The sequence below is a fragment of the Lepidochelys kempii genome, chromosome 5 (assembly GCF_965140285.1).
Source record: "Lepidochelys kempii isolate rLepKem1 chromosome 5, rLepKem1.hap1, whole genome shotgun sequence".
Taxonomy (NCBI): domain Eukaryota; kingdom Metazoa; phylum Chordata; order Testudines; family Cheloniidae; genus Lepidochelys; species Lepidochelys kempii.
Window position 1 is genome coordinate 1,647,104 of NC_136384.1, and position 23,126 is coordinate 1,670,229.

The 23,126-nt window shown below is 61.0% G+C and overlaps 1 protein-coding gene across 3 annotated transcripts in view; it reads right to left on the reverse strand.

Annotated features, from left to right (window-relative positions):
• Positions 1 to 23,126, reverse strand: part of RUSC2 (RUN and SH3 domain containing 2) — an 82,635-nt gene that overhangs the window by 28,651 nt on the left and 30,858 nt on the right. For all 3 annotated transcript variants that reach the window (XM_073343289.2, XM_073343288.2, XM_073343290.2), the window contains exon 2: positions 10,935 to 12,981. In XM_073343289.2, the coding sequence (XP_073199390.1) occupies positions 10,935 to 12,876 (1,942 nt within the window). In that variant the 5' untranslated portion in view covers positions 12,877 to 12,981. The remainder of the gene's footprint in view (positions 1 to 10,934; positions 12,982 to 23,126) is intronic.

The window sequence follows — 23,126 nt, forward strand, 5'->3', positions numbered from 1 at the left end:
AGACTGAACTGAGCGGGGTCACGCTGACCAGTGACCTGGGGAAGTTCGGGGCCCCCTCTCCGGGACAGCGCATCCGCTATCAGGTTGGCACTTCCCTTCACGTGGACCACGTCCATGTCGTAATCCTGCAGGAGCAGGCTCCATCTCAGGAGCTTGGCGTTGGCTCCTTTCATCTGGTGCAGCCAGGTCAGGGGAGAGTGGTCGGTGTAGACAGTGAAGTGTCGCCCGAAGAGATAGGGCTCTAGTTTCTTGAGGGCCCACACCATGGCCAGGCACTCCTTCTCGATGGCCGCGTAGTGTTGCTCCCGGGGTAGCAACTTCTTGCTCAGGTACACGATGGGGTGTCTCTCCCCCTTTTCATCCTCCTGCATTAACACCGCCCCCAGTCCCGTGTCTGAGGCGTCGGTGAACACCACAAAGGGCTTGTCAAAGTCTGGGTTTGCCAGAACTGGGCCACTGACCAGAGCCTCCTTCAGCGCCCGGAAAGCCTCCTGGCACTGCTCGGTCCAGACCACCTTGTCTGGCTTCCCCTTCTTGCATAGCTCCGTGATGGGGGTGGCGATGGCGCTAAAGTGGGGCACAAATCTTCGGTAGTATCCTGCCATCCCAATAAAGGCTTGGACCTGCTTTTTGGTGTGGGGAGCGGGCCAGTCTCTGATCACCTCCACCTTGTCTGGTTCCGGCTTTAGGCGGCCGCTCCCCACCCGATGGCCCAGGTAAGATACTTCCGCCATCCCCACCTTGCACTTCTCCGCTTTTACAGTCAGCCCAGCCCCCTGGAGTCGGTCCAGCACTTGTCTAACCTGGGACACGTGGTCCTCCCAGGTCTGGCTAAAGACACAGATGTCATCAATATACGCCACGGCAAAACTCTCCATCCCCCTCAGGAGCTGGTCCACTAGGCGCTGGAAGGTGGCCGGCGCTCCCTTGAGGCCGAAAGGCAGGGTCAGGAACTCATAGAGCCCCAGAGGGGTGATAAAGGCCGATTTCAGTCGGGCATCTGCATCCAGCGGCACTTGCCAGTAGCCCTTTGTAAGGTCCATGGTGGTGAGGTACCGAGCTCCTCCCAGCTTGTCTAGGAGCTCATCAGGCCTGGGCATGGGGTAGGCATCAGATACAGTGATGGCATTGAGCTTCCGATAGTCCACACAGAACCGGACCGACCCGTCCTTTTTGGGGACCAGCACCACCGGCGAGGCCCAAGGGCTGGCAGATGGCTGGATCACCCCCAAAGCCAGCATGTCCCGGACCTCTCTTTCCAGGTCCTGAGCAGTTTTCCCTGTGACTCGGAAGGGGGAGCATCTTATCGGCGGGTGTGACCCTGTCTGCACCCGGTGGACAGTCAGATTAGTGCGTCCAGGCTGGTTGGAAAACAGCTGTCGGTACGGATGCAGCACCTCCCTGACCTCAGCTTGCTGGGCAGGGGTTAGCTGATCCGAGAGGGGAATTGTTTCCAGGGGGAAACCAGCTCTGGTCCCAGGGAATAGATCTACTAAAGGGTCATCTCCCTGCTCTTCCCACTGTCCACACACGGCCAACACCACATTCCCCCTGGCATAATATGGCTTCATCATATTCACATGGTACACCCGGCGGTGGTGCGCCCGGTTTGACAGCTCCACCACATAGTTTACCTCATTGAGCTGCTTGACGACCTTGAAAGGGCCCTCCCAGGCGGCCTGTAGTTTGTTCTTTCTCACTGGGATGAGAACCATCACCTGATCCCCGGTGGCGTAGGCACGGGCCCGTGCCGTGCGGTCATACCAGACCTTCTGCTTCCTCTGGGCTCTGGCCAGATTCTCCCTGGCCAGGCCCATGAGTTCAGCCAGTCTCTCTCGGAAGATCAGGACATACTCCACCACTGACTCTCCATCGGGAGTGGCCTTCCCCTCCCACTCGTCTCTCATCAGGTCCAGGGGGCCCCTCACCCTCCTGCCATATAACAGTTCGAAAGGCGAAAATCCGGTAGACTCCTGGGGCACCTCCCTGTATGCGAACAGCAGGTGAGGTAAGTACTTGTCCCAGTCCTGCGGGTGCTGATTCATAAAGGTTTTCAGCATCATCTTTAGCGTCCCGTTAAACCTCTCCACCAGCCCATTGGACTGGGGGTGATAAGCTGAGGCCCAGTCGTGCCGGACCCCACATTTCTCCCACAAGCACCGGAGCAGGGCCGACATGAAGTTGGAGCCTTGGTCTGTCAAGACTTCCTTGGGGAACCCCACTCGGCTGAAAATGGTCAGGAGCGCATCGGCCACGGTGTCTGCTTCAATGGAAGCTAAGGGCACTGCCTCGGGGTAGCGGGTGGCAAAATCTACCACCACCAGAATGTATTTCTTCCCCGACCGGGTCGTCTTGCTGAGAGGCCCCACGATGTCCATGGCCACCTTCTGGAAAGGCTCCTCTATGATGGGCAAAGGTCTCAAAGCCGCTTTCCCCTTGTCCCGGGCCTTCCCCACCCTCTGACAGGGGTCACAGGATCGGCAATACTGCCGGACCGTGGTAAAGACCCCGGGCCAGTAAAAGTTCTGTAGCAACCTCTGCCGGGTGCGCCGGATTCCCTGGTGCCCTGCGAGGGGGATGTCATGGGCCAGGTACAGGAGCCTGCGGCGATACTTCTGGGGGACCACCAGCTGCCTCCTGATCCCACAGGACTCTACTTCCCTTGTGGGAGCCCATTCTCGGTACAGGAACCCCTTCTCCCACAGGAACCTCTCCTGGCAGCCTCTCCTCATGGTCCGTACCACCCTGAGGTCGGCCAGGTCCCTGAGCTTCCGCAAGGAGGGGTCTTTCCTCAACTCGGCCTGGAACTCAGCAGCTGGGGCAGGGACGGGGCCCGGTTCCCTCTCGCTGGCCAGGTCTGAGGCCTCCGCCTCTCTAAGCCGTGCCCCTCGGCCCTCCCTCCCCACCAGGGTAGGGTCCTGCGCCTCCGGTGTGATACCCTCCCCGAGGTCAGGGCGCAGTGCCCCTCGCCGGCTCTGGCTACGCGTCACAACCAGGGCGGCCTGGGGCTTGCTTGGCCAGTCCTCTAGGTCTCCCCCCATCAAAACTTCAGTGGGCAAATGGTGGTGTACCCCCACATCCTTGGGGCCCTCCTTGGCCCCCCATTTCAGGTGTACCCTTGCCACGGGCACCTTAAATGGGGTCCCGCCCACCCCTGTCAGGGTCAGATAGGTGTTGGGCACCACCCGATCTGGGGCCACCACCTCGGGCCGGGCCAGCGTCACCTCCGCGCCCGTATCCCAGTATCCATTGACCTTCCTCCCATCCACCTCCAGGGGAACAAGGCACTCTCTCCGGAGGGACAGCCCCGCGCCCACCCTGTAAACTGAGCACCCTGAGTCCAGAGCCTCCAGCCCTCTGGTGGAGCTGGCCTGGGGTACTCTTCCCTCCTGAGCAGGTGGTAAACTGGCAGCCCCCCTTTCCTGGGTCGTCTGCCCCTCGTCCAGCTGGGTCCCTACCCAGTTAACCCTGGGTAGGTTGGGTCTGCTCAGTCTGTCCCTGAGCCCGGGGCACTGGGACCGTACGTGGCCTCTCTGGCCACAGTGATAGCAGCTCAGGTCACGTTGGTCCCCTCGAGCAGGTCGGAGGGGCCCGACGCCAGGCGTTCCCCTTGGGAGGGGGTTCTCCCTATTTCCCCGCTGGGAGGCCCCCTGGTGACTCTCTCTCTGCATCGGGGGGGGCCTGTTCTTTTGGGGCTCCTCCCGGCTACCCCCTGACCGACTGTTCACAAACTCGTCGGCCAGCTGCCCTGCGTGCTGGGGGTTCTCGAGCTTTTTGTCCACCAACCACAGCCTCAGGTCGGAAGGGCACTGTTCATACAGCTGCTCCAGTACGATTAGGTCCAGCAGGTCCTCTTTAGCTCGGGCCCCAGCTGTCCACTTGCGGGCATACCCCTGCATCCGGTTGGCCAGTTGTAGGTAGGTGACCTCAGGCGTTTTACGCTGACTCCGGAACCTTCTCCGGTACATCTCGGGGGTCAGCCCAAACTCACGGAGCAGGGCCTGCTTGAACAGTTCATAGTCCCCTGCCTCCGGCCCTGTCATTCGGCTGTACACCTCCACGGCTTTGGGGTCCAGTAAGGGGGTGAGAAACTGGAGCCTGTCTGCAGGGTCAACCCTGTGCAGCTCACAGGCATTCTCAAAGGCCGTCAGGAAGCTATCCATGTCCTCCCCCTCCTTCCGCTGGGCCAGGAAGCACTTATCAAAGTTCCTTGCCGTCTTGGGTCCCCCCTCACTCACCGCAGCCGCAGCCGGGGCCCCACTGCTCCTCAGCCTGGCCAGCTCCAGTTCATGCTGTCTTTGTTTCTCCTTCTCCTGACGCTCCCTCTCCTTCTCCTGACGCTCCCTCTCCTTCTCCTGACGCTCCCTCTCCTTCTCCTCCTGCTCATGTTGACGTTGTTTCTCCTTCTCCTGACGCTCATGTTGACGTTGTTTTTCATGATCCTCCAGCTCCCTCATTTTCATCTCCCTCTCCCATTCCAGCCGCCTCCGCTCCAGGGATGGGGAGCTCCGCCGGGAGGATCCCCTGCTGGGTGCCGGGGTCAGGGTGCCCTCGGTATTCGCTGGGCTTCCCCCAACCCCTCCCCCGGACATAGGTAGGAAGGGTCTCGGGATGTCCTCAGCAGCAGTCTGACCCCTCCCAGCCCGGTCAGGCCCCAGGGCCCACGCTGCGTCCCCCGGGCAGCTTCCCTCAGGGACAGGGATCGGGTCATCCAAGCGATCCCTCTCCTCCAGCTGGGCAATCAGCTGTTCCTTGGTGGACCTCCCGATGCGCAGCCCCCTCTGCCTGCACAGCTCCACCAGGTCGCTCTTCAGGCGTTTAGCGTACATCTCCCTGCTGGCCACTCGCAGGCCGGGCAGCTTCCCACGGTTTCCAGGAAAAGCCCCTCGTGTGCCCGTCCTTCTTGAGGTCACCGACTCTTTGCCAGGGTCGAGCTGCAGACTCCTCCGCCCCTGGGACCGCTCGCTGCAATCCCCTGGGGGACCCTGTTACTGCAAAAGTCTTTCTCTCTGGTCACACATTCCCAGGGGTTAACCGCCCCCCGAAACCGTCTCTCTCTGAATCTTCAGCACGCCTGGTCCCCGTCAATTCCCCTTCGTTTTACTGCTCCCCAGTCACTTACTGCAGGAAGCGCCGTTCACGGGGTGCAGTACATCCCACCGCTGCCACCAGTTGTCACGGAGTGTGGGGGAGTCCAGGCCCTGCACCCCTCTTCCTGGGATCCACTGAGACTCTCAGCCAGCCAGTAAAACAGAAGGTTTATTGGACAACAGGAACAGTCCCAAACAGAGCTTGTGGGTACAACCAGGACCCCTCAGTCAAGTCCTTCTGGGGGAGCAGGGAGCTTAGACCCCAGCCCTGGGGTTCCCTGTGTTTCTCCACCCAGCCCCAAACTGAAACTAAACCCACCCAGCAGGTTCCCTGCTGCAGCCTCTGTTCACATTCCTGGGCAGAGGTGTCACCTCCCCCTCCCCCTCCTGGCTCAGGTGACAGGCTCTCAGGTCTCCCATCCCCAGGGCACATTCCCAGGTCAACACTCCCCCCTCCCTGCTGAGTCACATCGTCACAAGGGCAACCCAGGATCTACCCCGCCCCTTCTCCAAGCCCCCACCCCCTAACTCACTTTCACTGGGCTGGGGCAGGGGGTTGGGGTTCGGGAGGAGATGTGTGCTCTGGCCTGGGGCCGAGGGGTTTGCGTGCTCTGGCCTGGGGCCGAGGGGTTTGCAGTGTGGGAGGGGGCTCCGGGCTGAGCTTGGGGCAGGGGTGCAGGTGCAAGCTCTGGGAGGGAGATGGGTGCAGGAGGGGGCTCAGGCAGGGTGTTGGGGTGCAGAAGGGGGTGCAGGCTCTGGGAGGGGGCTCAGGGCTGGGGTGTGGCATCCCGCTGTCGGCACTTATCTCAGGCGGCTCCCGCTCGGTGACGCAGTGGGGCTGAGGCCGGCTCCCTGCCTACCCGTGCCCCACGCTGCTCCCGGAAGTGGCCAATGCGCCCCTGGGCGGAGGGGCACGTGGCTCCGCGTGCTACCCCTCTCTGCGGCACCACCCTCCGCAGCGCCCATTGGCCACAGTTCCCCGTTCCCGGCCAATGAGAGCTGCAGGGGTGCTGCCTGTAGGCAGGAGCAGCGCGCCGAGACCCCTGCGCCCACCCCACCGCCCCCGTGGGGCCATGCTGGCCGCTTCCAGGAGCGGTCTGAGACCGGGGCAGGCAGGGAGCCTGTCTTAGCGGCAGCCCCGCTGCACCACTGGAAATGGCGATCGACCGGGAGAGTCCCCAGGATCGACCAGTCAATTGCTATCGACTGGCTGGGGATCACTGATCCAGCCCATCCCTGACAGGCGTTTGTCCAACCTGCTCTTAAACATCTCCAGTGACGGCGATTCCACCACCTCCCTGGGCAATTTCTTCCAGGGCTCAACCACCCTGACAGTTAGGAAGCTTTTCCTGATGTCCAACCTAAACCGCCCTGGCTGCAATTTAGGCCCATTGCTTCTTGACCTAGCCTCAGAAGTTAAGGAGAACAATTTTTCTCCCTCCTCCTTGTAAACTTTTATGTACTTGATGTAAACTCGACTTTACGTACATGCTCAACAGGATGCGTGCCGCAGGTCCCCAGCCGGCTCAGCACCCTGGGGCAGCGCTCAGCGAGCCTCGGTTCCCTAACACTGAGTTCTGCAGGAAACCCACATCAGCTTGTCAGCCCTCCCCAGCTCGGCCACAGGCTGCAGTGGTGCAGGGCCCCGTCCCCGAGTGTGCGTCCTCCCGGGCCCAACGGGGCTCTGCCGAACTCCCTCTGCTCTGACCCCACTACGCCGTGCGAGGTGGAGCCACGGCTCATTACGCACAGCCAGCCATTTTAATAATGAACTCCTGTGGCTCCCAGGGGCCCCCACCTGCTCCCCCCGCAGCATTAGCCCCACCCCAATCCCCGAGCCGTGGGGTGTGCAGGTGCCGTGTCCAATCTGCGCTATGCGACAACCACGCCCTGGGGAAACTCCAAACCCAGCCTGTCCAGGGGCCTGGCTTCATTCACACACCACCCAGCAGTTCAGCGCCAGCCTCCTCCCCAGGCTGGGCAGCCCTGGATGGCTCAACCCACATGCAACAGAGCCGCCTCCCTCCTTCCGGACGGGGTAAGGAGCCGCCCCCTGGCTCAGCGACTCCAGCCCTTCCAGCAGGCGTAGCATGCCTGGCCCAGTGCCGATCCGGACCAACCTCAAGCTGAGCTCCAGAGAGCCCCAGCCACGGCCGTGCTCCAGCCCAACTGGCAGCTTGCACCATTGCCCGCACTTACTCCTGACCGCTAACCTGGGGTTCGGCCACTGCTGCTCACGCCCACCGCTCCCCGTCCACGGCTGCCCTGTCCCTGCCGGCCAGCCCCGGCTGGCTTTGCCGAGCAGCGGTGCAGATCGCAGGGCTCATGTAATGAGACCCCCCTGCGGGTGCTGGGACAACATATTCCTTCTGAAGGGGCAGTGCGCCTTCCCGCTCACAAACAAGTCTCCTGTGTCGCTGACCTGGCTGGGATCCCTTAGCTCCCCTGCCAGGGGCTGGGCGAAGGCTGGCTGTGGGCACACCGTGCCCTGTCCGGCTCACTGCTGTTCCTGGCTCCAGCCAGACGAGGCTCTTGCCAGCCAAGGAGACTTCGGCCCAGGGGGCTTGAGCTCCGAGCTGGTCAGGCTGCACTGGAAGGGCTCGGGGTAGGAACGGAGAGGGGCTGGCACATTTGGTATTATCCACCCTCCTTCCACCAGCCCCAAATGCCAATGAGGTTGGGCTGGGGGCCCTGCTGGGGGGCTGGTTGTGTCCCACAGAGCCCTCTCCTCTGCCTCCCCAGGCCAGTTCCAATGCAGAGCGACGGGCTGCCCGAGCAGGCAGCTAGCGCCATGGACTAAGGCCCGAGTCAGAGCGTGGGTCACGGGCGTGACGCTCGGCACCGCACACTAGCGAGCGGGATCTCATGCCCCAGGTTCCCCCACCCTCCATCTCCTTCTGGGGACCCTCCGGCAGCACCACTGCCTGCGGGCAGATCATCCTCAGCACTGCCCAGCAAGCGGCTGCCGGAGCCCCATACACCCAGGGGCTGGCTCCTGCACCCCCCACCCCCCTGCAAACTGGCCAGGAGCCATCCCAGGAGCTGGGTTTCCCTGCAGGGCAGAGGGCTCAGATGGAAGCCAGGCAGTTGGTGAGCCCAGCCTTGGGTGAGCCCCCCCGACCTCCTTGAAGCCGTTGGAGGAGGGCAGATTTGCTCCTCTCTCAGAGCTGGGCGCAGGTACTGACGGCAGGACTCTGTCGCTGGAACACGGGGCGGCGAGCCACAGGGCCGACCCTGCCAGCACTAGCCTCAGCTGTTACGGGGGCCATGGGGCCACCCTCTCATGGGGGCCCATACACAGAGCAGCAGCGGTCAGCGGGGAACCATGGGGAAAAGGGGGAGCTGGAAAGGTCCTGCAAGGAACCTCCAGCGCACGGAGCTGGGCGGTAGCTCTCGGAGGCATCGGTTGGGTACGTGCCTATACGTGATCTACGTTGTGACTGGCGCGCCGGGCTGGGCGGCGATCGCCGTACCCAGGCCGGGCCCACACCCGGCCGTGATCTACGCTGTGACTGGAGTGCCAGGCCGGGCGGCGATCCCCGTACCCAGGCCGGGCCCACACCCGGACGTGATCTACGCTGTGACTGGAACGCCAGGCTGGGCAGCGATCCCCGTACCCAGGCCGGGCCCACACCCGGCCGTGATCTACGCTGTGACTGGAGCGCCAGGCCGGGCGGTGATCCCCGTACCCAGGCCGGGCCCACACCCGGCCGTGATCTACGCTGTGACTGGCGCGCCGGGCCGGGCAGCGATCCCCGTACCCAGGCCGGGCCCACACCCAGCCGTGATCTACGTTGTGACTGGCGTGCCGGGCCGGGCGGCGATCGCCGTAACCAGGCCGGGCCCACACCCGGACGTGATCTACGCTGTGACTGGAGCGCCAGGCCGGGCGGCGATCCCCGTACCCAGGCTGGGCCCACACCCGGACGTGATCTACACGGTGACTGGCGCGCCAGGCCAGGCGGCGATCCCCGTACCCAGGCCGGGCCCACACCCGGACGTGATCTACACGGTGACTGGCGCGCCAGGCCAGGCGGCGATCCCCGTACCCAGGCCGGGCCCACACCCGGCCGTGATCTACGCTGTGACTGGAGCGCCAGGCCGGGCGGCGATTCCCGTACCCAGGCCGGGCCCACACCCGGCCGTGATCTACGCTGTGACTGGAGCGCCGGGCCGGGCGGCAATCCCCGTACCCAGGCCGGGCCCACACCCGGCCGTGATCTACGCTGTGACTGGAGCGCCAGGCCGGGCGGCGATCCCCGTACCCAGGCCGGGCCCACACCCGGACGTGATCTACGCTGTGACTGGAGCGCCAGGCCGGGCGGCAATCCCCGTACCCAGGCCGGGCGCACACCCGGCCGTGATCTACGCTGTGACTGGCGCGCAGGGCTGGGCGGCGATCCCTGTACCCAGGCCGGGCCCACACCCGGACGTGATCTACGCTGTGACTGGCGCGCAGGGCCGGGCGGCGATCCCCGTACCCACGCCGGACCCACACCCGGACGTGATCTACGCTGTGACTGGAGCGCAGGGCCGGGCAGCGATCCCTGTACCCAGGCCAATGGGCTGTGAGTGTGTGCCCCCAGAACCCTGCTCCCGGCCGTCCCGGGGGTCCCATTGCCCCACAGGGCCGCATTGGTAGCGCTCCGTTCCAGACAGCCTGGTTTTCAAAGGTGCCCGTATGTAACAGTGCACCTACCTGCAGGGTAAACGAGCAGTTACCTGACTAACCTGTGACAGGAACTTTGTACAAATGCAACAGCTGATGGATTTTACACAATGGGCCATAGCCAGGGCCACATTGCCCCAACCACAGACAAGCCCCCTGTCTACACCATAAAGTGCCAGGGATCCCAGTGCCAGAGCAGCCGGAGGGGAGTGGGCACAGACGGGGGCCTGGGGAACAGAGCTGGACTTCGGAGGGGCACACACCACAAGCCGTAGAACTTAGAGGTGGGCGAGACCCATCAGGCCCCTCTAGCCAATGCCCGGTTGATCCTTCTCGTGCTGGCCCAAGCTCACAGCAGCCACCACGCAGGCTGGCAAGCGATGCCAATGCAAAGGGGAAGTTAACAGGCATTAAAGGCTCAGGCCGTACCCTCGCTTCCCTGCTGCCCCACGAGCTATTTACTGTCGAAACACTGGGGCTGGGGTTTGCTCACTCAACCCTCCCTCTCTCTATCACAGCGAATTGAAGCTTATGAAAAGGGGGCCGTAGTGGCAGGAGCCAGGCAGGACGGTGCGAGCGCCTCAGGCCAATGCCCACACTGGGATGCCTCCAGAGGAGATGCTGCCAGTCATGCCACGCAGGGAGATGGTTTTGTAGTGTGACCGCCGCACCCCTTCTCACTGCGATTGGGTAGGACTTGAATGTGGGGCTCCGGAGGCGAACGGCTAAGCCACTGAATTGTTCTTGGTAACCAAGGCTCTGGCCTGCACAGAGCTGACAATTTGGGGAGCAGAAGGTCCTGGGACCCTCTTGGGATTAAGCCAATGGCGTGATGAGGGCACCCATCAGAGGGACAGGGGGCAAACCAACCCCTGGGCAACACGAGACGTTAATGTCAGTCTGCAAGCACCATGGCAGGCTGCGCAAATCCCATCACACGGGAGGTTTGAAACAAGACCCAGCAAGGGCCAGAAATACCTGGCAGGCAAGGAGCCTGCTCTGGCCTGGGGGTGGGGGCGTTACATGTCCTCACACAGGAGCTCTTTTCCTCCCTGGATTCGAACGATGGCACAGCCCTAAATCACCCCTCCCCACAGAGCCTCTCTCTGCTGGTCCCTCTGGGGCCAAAGGGGGGCATTTGCTGGTCTATTTTAAGCTCATATTTGGTTCCTTACCATCCGCTCTGGCTCTAACATCGCGTTGTCCATGCCCACTGGCAGGGCTGCCTGAGAAACTGGCACCAGCCTCCATCAGCAGAGAGAGAGAGGCCTGCTCGGCTGCCTCAGGCCCGTTGGCGCCTGAGTCTTTGCTGGAACACGCCCTCGGGCCGTCCCCGAGTCTGTGCTCCACACGGGAGCCCTCGCAGCTCCGGTTCAGGCAATGACCAAAGGGCATGGGCGGGAGACTCTGGCAGCGTCGAGCTCTGTCCTCGAGAAGCCCTGGGCAGTCCCGCTGGAACTCGGGGATGGGCGAGAACTCCAAGGAAGAGTCACCGCTGGTTCTGAGCGGTGGGGAGGAGCCGTTCTTTTTCCTGCCTTTCGCCAGCTCGGCAAAGGAAGTCACCCGCTTCGGGGGCAAGCTCTGGATCGCTAGGGCTGGGCTCTCGCTCAGCTTGACCGGACAACTCATCATGCGCTCCAGGGAGCCCAGCCTGCTCGTGGGGCTCCGGTCCAGGTTCCGATCATAGCTCCTGGAGCGTGGCCGGCCAGCGTTTAGGTTAGGCGGGGATATGTTGACATACACTTGCCCCTCAATCATGTTTTTCACAGCTTTGCCCTTGGTCTCCGCCACGAAGCATTCCTCATCGCTCTCCTCCGGCTTAGCATCAGGCCTTCTAAACAAGTAGTACTCTGAGGGCTGGACAGGACTCCCTTTGGTGTGATCTTCAGAGCAACTGGTTATGGAAGAGCCCGCAGGGCTAGGTGACGACTGGGAAGACAAGTCACATGTGACTAGTTTATAGTAGTTCTGGGTGGCCACCACGAGCCGGGCTTGGCTCTGGAAGCAAGCTGTGAGGTCTGAGCTCTCCGAAGTGCACGGCTCGCAGTGCAGGTGGTAGGAGTTGCAGTTGGCATCTAAGACGGGCGAAGACTGGTAGTGGCACCCACACACTTTTCCCGAGCTCTCCGGGTTGTGTGATTCACAAGACATCTTGGATTCCGTGGGTGACGAATGCAGATCCAGGTAAAAGGCTCCAGTGTCCGAGTGGCTGCAGAGGGAAGAGTCACAGGACAAGTTGGCGGAGTTCAAGTTGGAGCGAGAATGGCCGTTCATTTTGTTGTAGAGGGCACTGAAGTTCACCAGAACCCCGTCCGAGCTGTTGCAAGAAGAGTCGCTGACGTGCCCCATCTGCTGGTCCCCGGTCTCAGACTGGCTGGACGTGCTGTAGCACCGGCAGGGCAGCAGCTCCGTGCTGGAACAGCTGCAGGTCCGGCTGTGCGGGGCGGCCGGGTTCCTCCCTGACTCGTCAGAGCCATTGTTCCAGTCCTGGTCGCTGCCCTCGAAGGAGAAGCTCCCGCGCTGGCAGCTGCATTCGTCCAGCTCCATGCGCTCCGAGGCCAGCAGGCAGTAGCCAACGTTGTTCCTCTTCTGGACATCGGCGCTTGTGTGTTTGTCCTCTTGCCCGTCCACCACGCCGGACCTGCTGGCCGTGCTCCAGGACTTCACCACGTGGCCGGCGTCATGGAGGTGGAAGGGCGGCAGCTCATGCAGCTGGAAGGCCGGCTTGCCGGCCACCATGGAGCTGTGCAGGCGGAAGGACTTCTGGCCCGTGCTGTCGCTGAGGAGACCATGCCCCTCACTGTCGCCCAGGAGGAAGGGATTGTGCCGTGTCGTGATGCCGGGGATGACCGAGTCTCGCGCTTTGCTCTCGTTGTCTTCTGCAGCCTCTGCCGGTGTGTCTGAGGCCTGCAGCAAGCTGCTGTACACCAGGGAGTCTGCCTGCAAGAGGTCCCGCTCCGGCAGAGAGGCGGTCCGCGTGATGCCCAGGTCTGGCTGGCAGAAGGGATTGGTCCTCTTGCTTCCACTGCAGCACTGTCGGTCGGGGACCTGGCAATGAACCAGGGGAATGTGATGGACAATCAGTGTTTCTCCTGCCAGCTTGGGTGGACTATCCATTCTTGAGAGTGCTCTTCAGGAACTCAGCCAGGCTGGCGCTATATGGAAGGTTGGTGGGCTGCGGGCAGGGCTGGGAGAACACATCGCAGGAGAGGAGTCAGAGACCTGAAGGGAGGCAGAATACAGAGGGGGTCAGGAGCAATCGGTTAGCTATCCGTGCTGGTAGCTGCCCCCTCCCGATGCACACGTGGCCCAGGTACCGTGCAGCCCTTGGGCCAAACACAGCCCATGCGGTCCCGTGAGGCTGCCCATCTTCAATTCCGAGCGTGCCCGTCCCACAATGCAATTCTCCATTTACTTGCCTTTCTAGGAGCCCCTCCCCCTGCCTCTCAGCTCCGGGGACGTCACCCCAACCCTGACAAAGCTGCCAGGCCTCCACGTGGAGCAGGCAGACGGCCGGCCAGGCGGCCCTCAGAACAAGACCTCTCCTCCCCCCGCCCAAAGCTCGGGTGAAAGGAAGCAAGCCCTGATCCCAGCCAATTCCAGCTCTGGTGCTGGGCAGAGCTCAACAGCCGAGGGCTCCTCACGGACCCGGGGGCCTCCAGCTCAGGCCCCATCAGGGAGTGCAGCTGGGGCAGCGTGGCATGCAGAGGGGGAGGTCTCAGCCCGTGTACCCTGAGCCAGTCCCACAGCTGAGGGCTTTACAGGGCGAAGCCAGCACCTTACACTCAGGTAATTTACCCTCCGTTTTCTGCACATCAGCAGCCCAAACTCCCGGATTTCGATCATGTCTCTGCATGTCCCATTAGCGCTGCCGTTCCACCCACCACCCAGCAGGCAGCCTGCCCCTCGCCGGGACCCCATGGTGGGCACACTGGCTTCTCCATCCTGCCACCCCCACATGCCGAGCAGCCACTGCAGTATCTATGCCTCCCTCGGGCTCCCAACTGCCCAGCTTCTCCTCCCCTGGCTCACTGCAGCCTCAGAAAGGGTACGTAGGACAGCAGGGTGCAGGGGGGGAGAGGAGACCCAGGGCCCAGCAAAACTCCCCTCTGGAGCAAGACTGAAAGCCTGGGGATTGCTACAGTAGAGAAGGGTCAGGTAAGGGAGCACATGCAAACCCCATCTGTAATCTAATAAGTGGTCACAGAAGGGAGATGGGTTCTTCTGTCCTTCCTGTCTCACATAACACATGATTACCCTGTGTGCTACTGCGGCCAAGAGCGCAGCAAGCTTGTGAAGGGACTGGAGGTTTACGGGGACAGCAAGGATATCTGGCGCTACAGCAGTAAATGATGACAAACATTCTGGCAGGGTTATTAAACCCTCCCCTTCCAGGCCTAAACCGCCCTCCATTCACAACCAGGATCAGACCTAATGAAGTGGGGGCAGATTTTTTCACATCTGCTATTGCAGGGTTTCTGCACCTTCCTCTGAGGCATCCGCCACTGGCCACCATCACAGACAGGAGACTGGCCTAGACGGACCCCGGGGTTGATCCAGTCTGGCAATTCCTTTGTTACTAACCTCCTCTCACCTCTGGCCTCTCTGACACCCACAACCCCCACTGCAATGCTCCCCCGGCTCACAGACTGAGCACATCCCCCCACTGCAGTCACTGCAATGCCCCCCCGGCTCACAGACTGAGCACATCCCCCCACTGCAGTCACTGCAATGCCCCCCCAGCTCACAGACTGAGCACATCCCCCCACTGCAGGCACTGCAATGCTCCCCTGGCTCACAGACTGAGCACATCCCCCACTGCAGGCACTGCAATGCCCCCCCGGCTCACAGACTGAGCACATCCCCCCACTGCAGTCACTGCAATGCCCCCCCGGCTCACAGACTGAGCGCATCCCCCACTGCAGGCACTGCAATGCCCCCCCAGCGCACAGACTGAGCACATCCCCCCACTGCAGTCACTGCAATGCTCCCCCAGCGCACAGACTGAGCGCATCCCCCACTGCAGTCACTGCAATGCCCCCCCAGCGCACAGACTGAGCGCATCCCCCACTGCAGGCACTGCAATGCCCCCCCGGCTCACTGACTGAGCACATCCCCCCATTGCAGTCACTGCAATGCCCCCCCAGCGCACAGACTGAGCGCATCCCCCACTGCAGTCACTGCAATGCCCCCCCAGCGCACAGACTGAGCACATCCCCCCACTGCAGTCACTGCAATGCCCCCCAGCGCACAGACTGAGCACATCCCCCCATTGCAGTCACTGCAATGCTCCCCCAGCTCACAGACTGAGCGCATCCCCCACTGCAGTCACTGCAATGCTCCCCCAGCTCACAGACTGAGCACATCCTCCCACTGCAGTCACTGCAATGCTCCCCCAGCTCACAGACTGAGCACATCCCCCCACTGCAGTCACTGCAATGCTCCCCCAGCTCACAGACTGAGCGCATCCCCCACTGCAGTCACTGCAATGCTCCCCCGGCTCACAGACTGAGCACATCCCCCACTGCAGTCACTGCAATGCCCCCCCGGCTCACAGACTGAGCACATCCCCCACTGCAGTCACTGCAATGCTCCCCCGGCTCACAGACTGAGCACATCCCCCACTGCAGGCACTGCAATGCTCCCCCAGCTCACAGACTGAGCACATCCCCCCACTGCAGTCACTGCAATGCCCCCCCCGCTCACAGACTGAGCACATCCCCCCACTAGTCACTGCAATGCCCCCCCAGCTCACAGACTGAGCACATCCCCCCACTGCAGTCACTGCAATGCCCCCCCAGCTCACAGACTGAGCACATCCCCCCACTGCAGTCACTGCAATGCTCCCCCAGCTCACAGACTGAGCACATCCCCCCACTAGTCACTGCAATGCCCCCCCGGCTCACAGACTGAGCACATCCCCCCACTGCAGTCACTGCAATGCCCCCCCGGCTCACAGACTGAGCACATCCCCCCACTGCAGTCACTGCAATGCCCCCCTAGCTCACAGACTGAGCGCATCGCCCCACTGCAGTCACTGCAATGCTCCCCCAGCTCACAGACTGAGCGCATCCCCCACTGCAGTCACTGCAATGCCCCCCCGGCTCACAGACTGAGCACATCCCCCCACTGCAGTCACTGCAATGCTCCCCCAGCTCACAGACTGAGCACATCCCCCCACTGCAGTCACTGCAATGCTCCCCCAGCTCACAGACTGAGCACATCCCCCCACTAGTCACTGCAATGCCCCCCCGGCTCACAGACTGAGCACATCGCCCACCCACTTTACCCACTGCAACGATCCCCCCATTGCAGTCACTGCAACAATCCTCTGACTCACAGACTGAGCACACTGTGACAAAGCGGGGATTTTCCCTGGTTATGTTGTATGTGAGTCTTACTGTTGAGCCTATGTGAGTTTTATTGTTTTGCATTAATAATGTGTGCCTCAGTTTCCCTGTGTGCTGCACCAATACCTCAGTGGTGGGAATAGGGGTGTGAGACTTTGGCTGAGACTTCTGGGGCACGTGAGGCTGTTCCAGTTGCCTGCATGTAGGCTATGACCGGTGCCCTTCATAACCTGAGATCCAGGAGGGGGATGCAACCAGGTGATGACCGGGTGACTCTTTGCCCAGGAAGCGAGACAAGGACCAGGAGGGGAAGCAACAGGGGTGTCTGAGGTTGGGTCGCTGGAAGCTGGCAGTCTGCTTGGGGGATTGGAAGAGGGGGAGTCCAGGCCGCCTGGCCCAGGACTCCCCAAGATGGACTTGGCTGAAAGTCACTGATTTCTGTGCTAACAAATTCTGCCCTACGCTGTGTTCCTGTCGACTAATAAACCTTCTGTTTTACTGGCTGGCTGAGAGTCCCGTCTGACTGCGGAGTTGGGGGGCAGGACCCTCTGGCTTCCCCAGGACCCCGCCTGGGCGGACTCACTGTGGGAAGCGCACGGAGGGGCAGAGGAGGCTGAATGCTCCAAGGTCAGACCCAGGAAGGGGGAAGCCGGGTGAGCTGTGTGTCCTGCAGACAGGCTGCTCCCAGAGAGGAGGCTCCCCCAGAGTCCTGGCTCGCTTCGTAGGGAGCAGTTCCAGAGCATCGCCCGGGACACCCCCACCCCCACTGCAATGCTCCCCCGGCTCACACACCAAGCACATCCCCCCACTATAGTCACTGCTATGAGTCCCCGGCTCACAGATTGAGCCCATCCCCCCACTGCACCAATCCCCTGAGCAATCACTGCAATGACCCCCCAAGTACATTCCCCCACTGCAATGAGCCCCCAGCTCACAGACTGAGCATATCCCGCCATTGCAGTCACAACAACGATCCTGTGGCTCATAGGCGCAGACTCTGTGGGTGCTCCGGGGTTGGAGCACCCATGGGGAAAAATTAGTGGGTGCGCTGCACCCACCAGCAGCCAAGCTCCCCCCCTCGCCTCCTTCTCCCCCCACAGCGTGCCAGGTCCCTGTCCCTCCTCCCGCCGCCTAACAGCTGTTTGGCGGTGCTTAGGACTGAGGGAGGGGGAGGATGCGGGCGCTCAGGAGAGGAGGTGGAGAAAGGCAGGGCAGGGGCGGGGACTTGGGGGAAGGGGTGCAATGGGAGCAAGGTGAGGGCGGTGCAGGGGTGGGGGGCATTGAGCACCCACTGGGCAGAGGGGAAGTCGGTGCCTATGCTCTGGCTCACAGACCAAGCACATCCCCCCACTGCACCGATTCCCTGGCTCACAGACTGAGCATATCACCCACTGGCTCCCCTTTACCTGGGCATCAAACGTAACTGTCTCCTCCTGGCCTACTGAGTCCTGTAGCTCTGCCCGTCCTTTCGGACCCATTCCTTATCTTGTGCCCCTGCCCCCTCCAACCCATCCTGGTGAGTCTCTGTCTCCCTTCAGGCAGGTCCCTATCGCTCGGCTGGTCCTCAAGGCCGCCTCGGCCCGTTTCAATCCCTCCTTCAGCTCTATTTCTTCTGGGATGCCCAGCAGAAGGAATTCCATTTAAGACCATTTGTCAGGAGATGCTTTATACTGAATCCCCCTCCACAACTCCTCTGGACCCCCCAAGCCCTGAGCCACCCACCCCTGGGCTTGGTCCTGGGGGCTTGGCAAGTCGAGCCTTCCACCCCCCCCATTTGCCCAGTGCGGGGTTGATACACCCCGTCACAGGATCACCCCATTCGTGTGCTGTCACCTTCTCCTTTCCCTTCCCCTGCTTTGTCTTTCACTGTAAGGCAGAACCCCCCTCTCTCCACCCCCCACCCCCCAGGGCCCAGCACATGGCAGGTGTCACCGCAGCAGTGACCATGTCAGTCTGGGAACAGGGACCATGACCAGGGCACCCCCACGGCCTCTTGGCGCCAAGCGTCCCCATAGCCTCCTTTGAAGAGGTTGCTCTGAAGATGCTCCCAGCCCCAGTAGGACGTTGCCAGAAAACCTGGCAGAGCTGCCTGGGCTTCTCCTTTGCACGGCTCCTGTTGTGCGAGGGTGCAGTTTGCACGTCTGCCAGAGAAACACGGAGACAGACTACTTGCAGCCATCTCCCAGCGTCTCCCTGCAGCACATGACTCTGCCCTGGTCCCAAGTGTCAGCAATGGCTCCCTTGTGATTCGGGTTCACTGACCCGCCCAGAACTGGAACCGAGGGGCTCCTGGGGGCAGCTGCCCTCCGCTGAGTCCCTCCTGCCAGCGCAGGGATCTGCCAGCGAGTCACCCGCAGGCCTGGACAGCTCCTGCCGGAAGCCAACCCGCCAGCTTCCCCAGAGACATGCAGGAGCGCCTGCGTGCCCCTGCCCAGCCCGCAGTGGCGCAGCTGGCGTGGCAGTCAGCCAGCAGCGTCGCCAGCCCTGCAGCATTCCCCTCCCCACGCGAGGATGTCCCCAGCCACTCAGCGCTGTGCCATCCAGCCCTGTCCCCGCGCAGGGCGCTCCCCCTCACTCTCCTGCAGCTGGCGAGAAACATGGCCACTGATTGTGGTGGGCTGTGTGTTTGGAAGGGCCGCTGGCCCCGTGGGGAGGAGGGAAATATAGCTACCCAGGCAGGCATCGCCCTGTATGGCCACTCGGAGCCAGGCCAGGAAACAATGAGCCAAGCTGGAACTTGCAGGAATCTTGTCCATATGCCCAAGCTGGAGCTGGCAAAACAGAGTGGGCAGTAAGCCACGTGTGATCGCTTGCCGCGGCGGCTTCGTATTTACTGCAGCACGAGAACCGCTCCTGAGCCAGACAGGGACAAAACCAAGTCAACGAATCAGACACACACAGGCCGTGATGCGCTTTAACCAGCAGCGTCGTTCACTGTACGAGCGCGAACTCCGGAGTCTGTTCAGTGGATGGGCACTGTTCCCTGTACCCAGCTCAACCCAAGTTTGGTTCCCTTGCATGCCAGTGAAGGAAGCTCAGTGACGCCTTCGGAGTGAAGCTGAGTTCTTGGGAACCGAGTGGAGAAGGCCTCACGCCACCCCGACGGACACGGACACTTTTCACTGAGTCAATGGTTCGTTTTATCGGCATGAGTCAAACTCCCCTTTCCTCCCCCGCTGAGTTCAGGGGTGTCACGGAGTCCCTGGGCGATGCTCTGGAACTGCTCCCCATGAAGCCAGGCAGGACTCGGGGGAAGTCACCTCTCTGTGAGCAGCCTGTCTTCAGGACACACAGCTCACACAGCTTCCACCTTCCTGGGTCTGACCTTGGAGCATTCAGCCTCCTCTGCCCCTCCGTGCCCTTCCCACAGCGAGTCCGCTCAGGCGGGGTCCTGGGGCAGCCAGAGGGTCCTGCCTCCCAACTCCGCAGTCAGGCGTGACTCTCAGCCAGCCAGTAAAACAGAGGTTTATTAAACGACAGGAACATGGTCTAACACAGAGCTTGTAGGTGCAGAGAACAGGACCCCTCAGCTGGGTCCATTTTGGGGGGCAAGGAGCCAGACAACCACATCTGCCCTTCACTCCATGTCCCAACCAGCCCCAAACTGAAACTCTCTCCAGCCCCTCCTCCTCTGGGCTTTGTTCCTTTCCCGGGCCAGGAGGTCACCTGATTCCTTTGTTCTCCAACCCTTTAGCTCTCACCTTGCAGGGAGGAAGGGCCCAGGCCATCAGTTGCCAGGAAACAGGGTGTTGGCCATTCTGTGTCCAGACCCCTGCAAAAACTAGGGCTCTGCAAGGATCATACACCCTTACCCCACCACCTAGATACTTAAGAACTGCCTAGGGGAAACTGAGGCACCCCCCACACTATTCAGAGGAAACATTAAGAACAGTCCCACTTCGTCACAAGGGGACACTGCCGGGAACACGCAGCTCCCATTATTGAGCGTTCCTATGCGGCAAGCTAAGGGGTGATGAAGCTGGGCTGCAGGAGGCCACATTACTAGCTGTGTATGCACTGCTCTGGCAGGGCGACTGGTGCCAGGGCTCCCCTTGCCCATGCCTCAGGCACGTGGCAGCTCCCGGCTGCTCTGCCACCCCGCACACAGCAAACCCCTCCCATGGGTGCCAGCAGAGGAATGAACCGCTTTAATCCAGGTGGGAAGAGCCCCGTCTGGCACTGTGGAGGGGCCAGAACCTGTTCCCTGGGCATCTGCCTGCCAGAACCCTCCCCAGCGCCCCTCAGTGGCCACCTGTCCTGCCACTCAGGCAACAGAGACCGGGCAAAGAGCCACGTAACCTTCCACATGGCCCTGTGGATGTTCTGAGGGCCTGCCCCCTGGGCTTCAATAGCAGAGGGCTGCCTGGCACCCAGCAGGCTGGTCCAAGGACTGGTCCATGCCCTTCCCCCCACCTCCCTGAGCGCTGGCCCATGCCCCTCCCCACCTCAAAAGCACTAGCCTGCACCCCGCCCCCCCCCGGGCTGGTCCATGCCCCTCCCCACCACAAAGGCAGAGGACAGGGCACAAGCTGAGGGGCAGCCACCTGCAGCCCCCTGAAATAGAATCCACTCCTCCTACCCTCCGCCAGCCCATCCTGCCCCCCAGACACGCTCCCAAAGCTTCTGCAAACCCGCACGGAGGGGAATGAGACTGGCTGTCTAATGGCTAATGCCTCACTGAACTGACGGCTGACATCGGAGGCGAGCACCGAGCCCCACTTTCTGTCACCAATACACACATAGCCCAGCGGGCAAGGCTACATTTCCGCAGGAGCTCAGAGCGCTCCCAGACCCTCCCGGAACCCTGGATCCAGCTGTCTGATGACACACAATCACACTAACGAACTGGTTAAGGGAGGAAGCCCTGAAGGATCCAACCTGCAAATGCCAGTGCTCAGCAGAGTTTATACCCAGATGCACGCCTCTGCCAGGGGAGCTTGAAAATCCTCAAAATGGGCAAGACCTCAGCAGAAAGCTGCCACCTCCATCAGGCCACCGCCCCAACGCCACACTGCGCACTGACTCGGAGGGAAGCGTGTTGCCAGTATCTCGTCCACAGCACTTCTGGAACACCTGGAGTTCCCAGCACCTACCAGCCTTGACCCTGCTGAGTGTGTGAGCTCTGCCTCGGATTGTACAGCTGCAGCCATGGCTCAGCAAATGTACTCAGCCAGCGAGTATCGGCAGGCCAGCTTGAGCCCGCTTTCCTTGTGAGGACTTCCCCATGACTGCCCCAACGGACCCAGGCCAAAGCCTGAGCCAGGCGAGGGGCTCTCTCCTGGGCCCTGAGACCAGCAGGCGTTGAGGAGTGAATTCCAGAACTGAGGGTTTCTCATGGACCTTTCAATCCAGGAGCTGGTTCATAGAATCATAGAATATCAGGGTTGGAAGGGACCTCAGGAGGTCATCTAGTCCAACCCCCTGCTCGAAGCAGGACCAATCCCCAACTAAATCATCCCAGCCAGGGCTTTGTCAAGCCTGACCTTAAAAACCTCTAAGGAAGGAGATTCCACCACCTCCCTAGTGCTTCACCACCCTCCTAGTGAAAAAGTTTTTCCTAATATCCAACCTAGACCTCCCCCACTGCAACTTGAGACCATTGCTCCTTGTTCTGTCATCAGCTACCACTGAGAATAGTCTAGATCCATCCTCTTTGGAACCCCCTTTCAGGTAGTTGAAAGCAGCTATCAAATCCCCCCTCACTCTTCTCTTCTGCAGACTAAACAATCCCAGCTCCCTCAGCCTCTCCTCATAAGTCATGTGCTCCAGTCCCCTAATCATTTTTGTTGCCCTCCGCTGGACTCTTTCCAATTTTTCCACATCCTTCTTGTCGTGTGGGGCCCAAAACTGGACACAGTACTGCAGATGAGGCCTCACCAATGCCAAATAGAGGGGAATGATCACCTCCCTCGATCTGCTGGCAATGCTCCTATTTATACAGCTCAAAATACAGCCTTCTTGGCAACAAGGACACACTGTTGACTCATATCCAGCTTCTCGTCCACTGTAACCCCTAGGTCCTTTTCTGCAGAACTGCTGTCTAGCCATTCGGTCCCTAGTCTGTAGCGGTGCATGGGATTCTTCCGTCCTAAGTGCAGGACTCTGCACTTGTCCTTGTTGAACCTCATCAGATTTCTTTTGGCCCAATCCTCCAATTTGCCTAGGTCCCTCTGTATCTTATCCCTACCCTCCAGGGTATCTACCTCTCCTCCCAGTTTAGTGTCATCTGCAAACTTGCTGAGGGTGCAATCCACACCATCCTCCAGATCATTTATGAAGATATTGAACAAAACTGTCCCCAGGACTGACCCTTGGGGCACTCCACTTGACACCGGATGCCAACTAGACATGGAGCCATTGATCACTATCCATTGAGCCCGACGATCTAGCCAGCTTTCTATCCACCTTATAGTCCATTCATCCAGCCCATACTTCTTCAACTTGCTGGCTCTCTGTGGGAGACCGTGTCAAAAGCTTTGCTAAAGTCAAGGAACAACACGTCCACTGCTTTCCCTTCATCCACAGAGCCAGTTATCTCGTCATAGAAGGCGATTAGATTAGTCAGGCATGACTTGCCCTTGCTGAATCCATGCTGACTGTTCCTGATCACTTTCCTCTCCTCTAAGTGCTTCAGAACTGATTCCTTGAGGACCTGCTCCATGATTTTTCCAGGGACTGAGGTGAGGCTGACTGGCCTGTAGTTCCCCGGCTCCTTCTTCTTCCTTTTTTTAAAAGATGGGCACTACATTAGCCTTTTTCCAGTCGTCCGGGACCTTGCCTGGTTGCTCTGACACTCCTTGGTACTGATCACCACGGCATCTGAATGCCTCCCACGCTCTAGTGTATTTCTCCTCCCACAGCCCCATGTGGCAGGGCAGGGCAGGGCTGTCATCCCTGTGTTATGGATGGGAGCTGGCGCCCCAAAGGCATGGAGGCGCCGAGCATGCAGTGAAATCAAGGGTTGTTAGGACCCTACATAGCTTTGAGGACCTGGGCCGGGGACACAAAGGGTGGGAT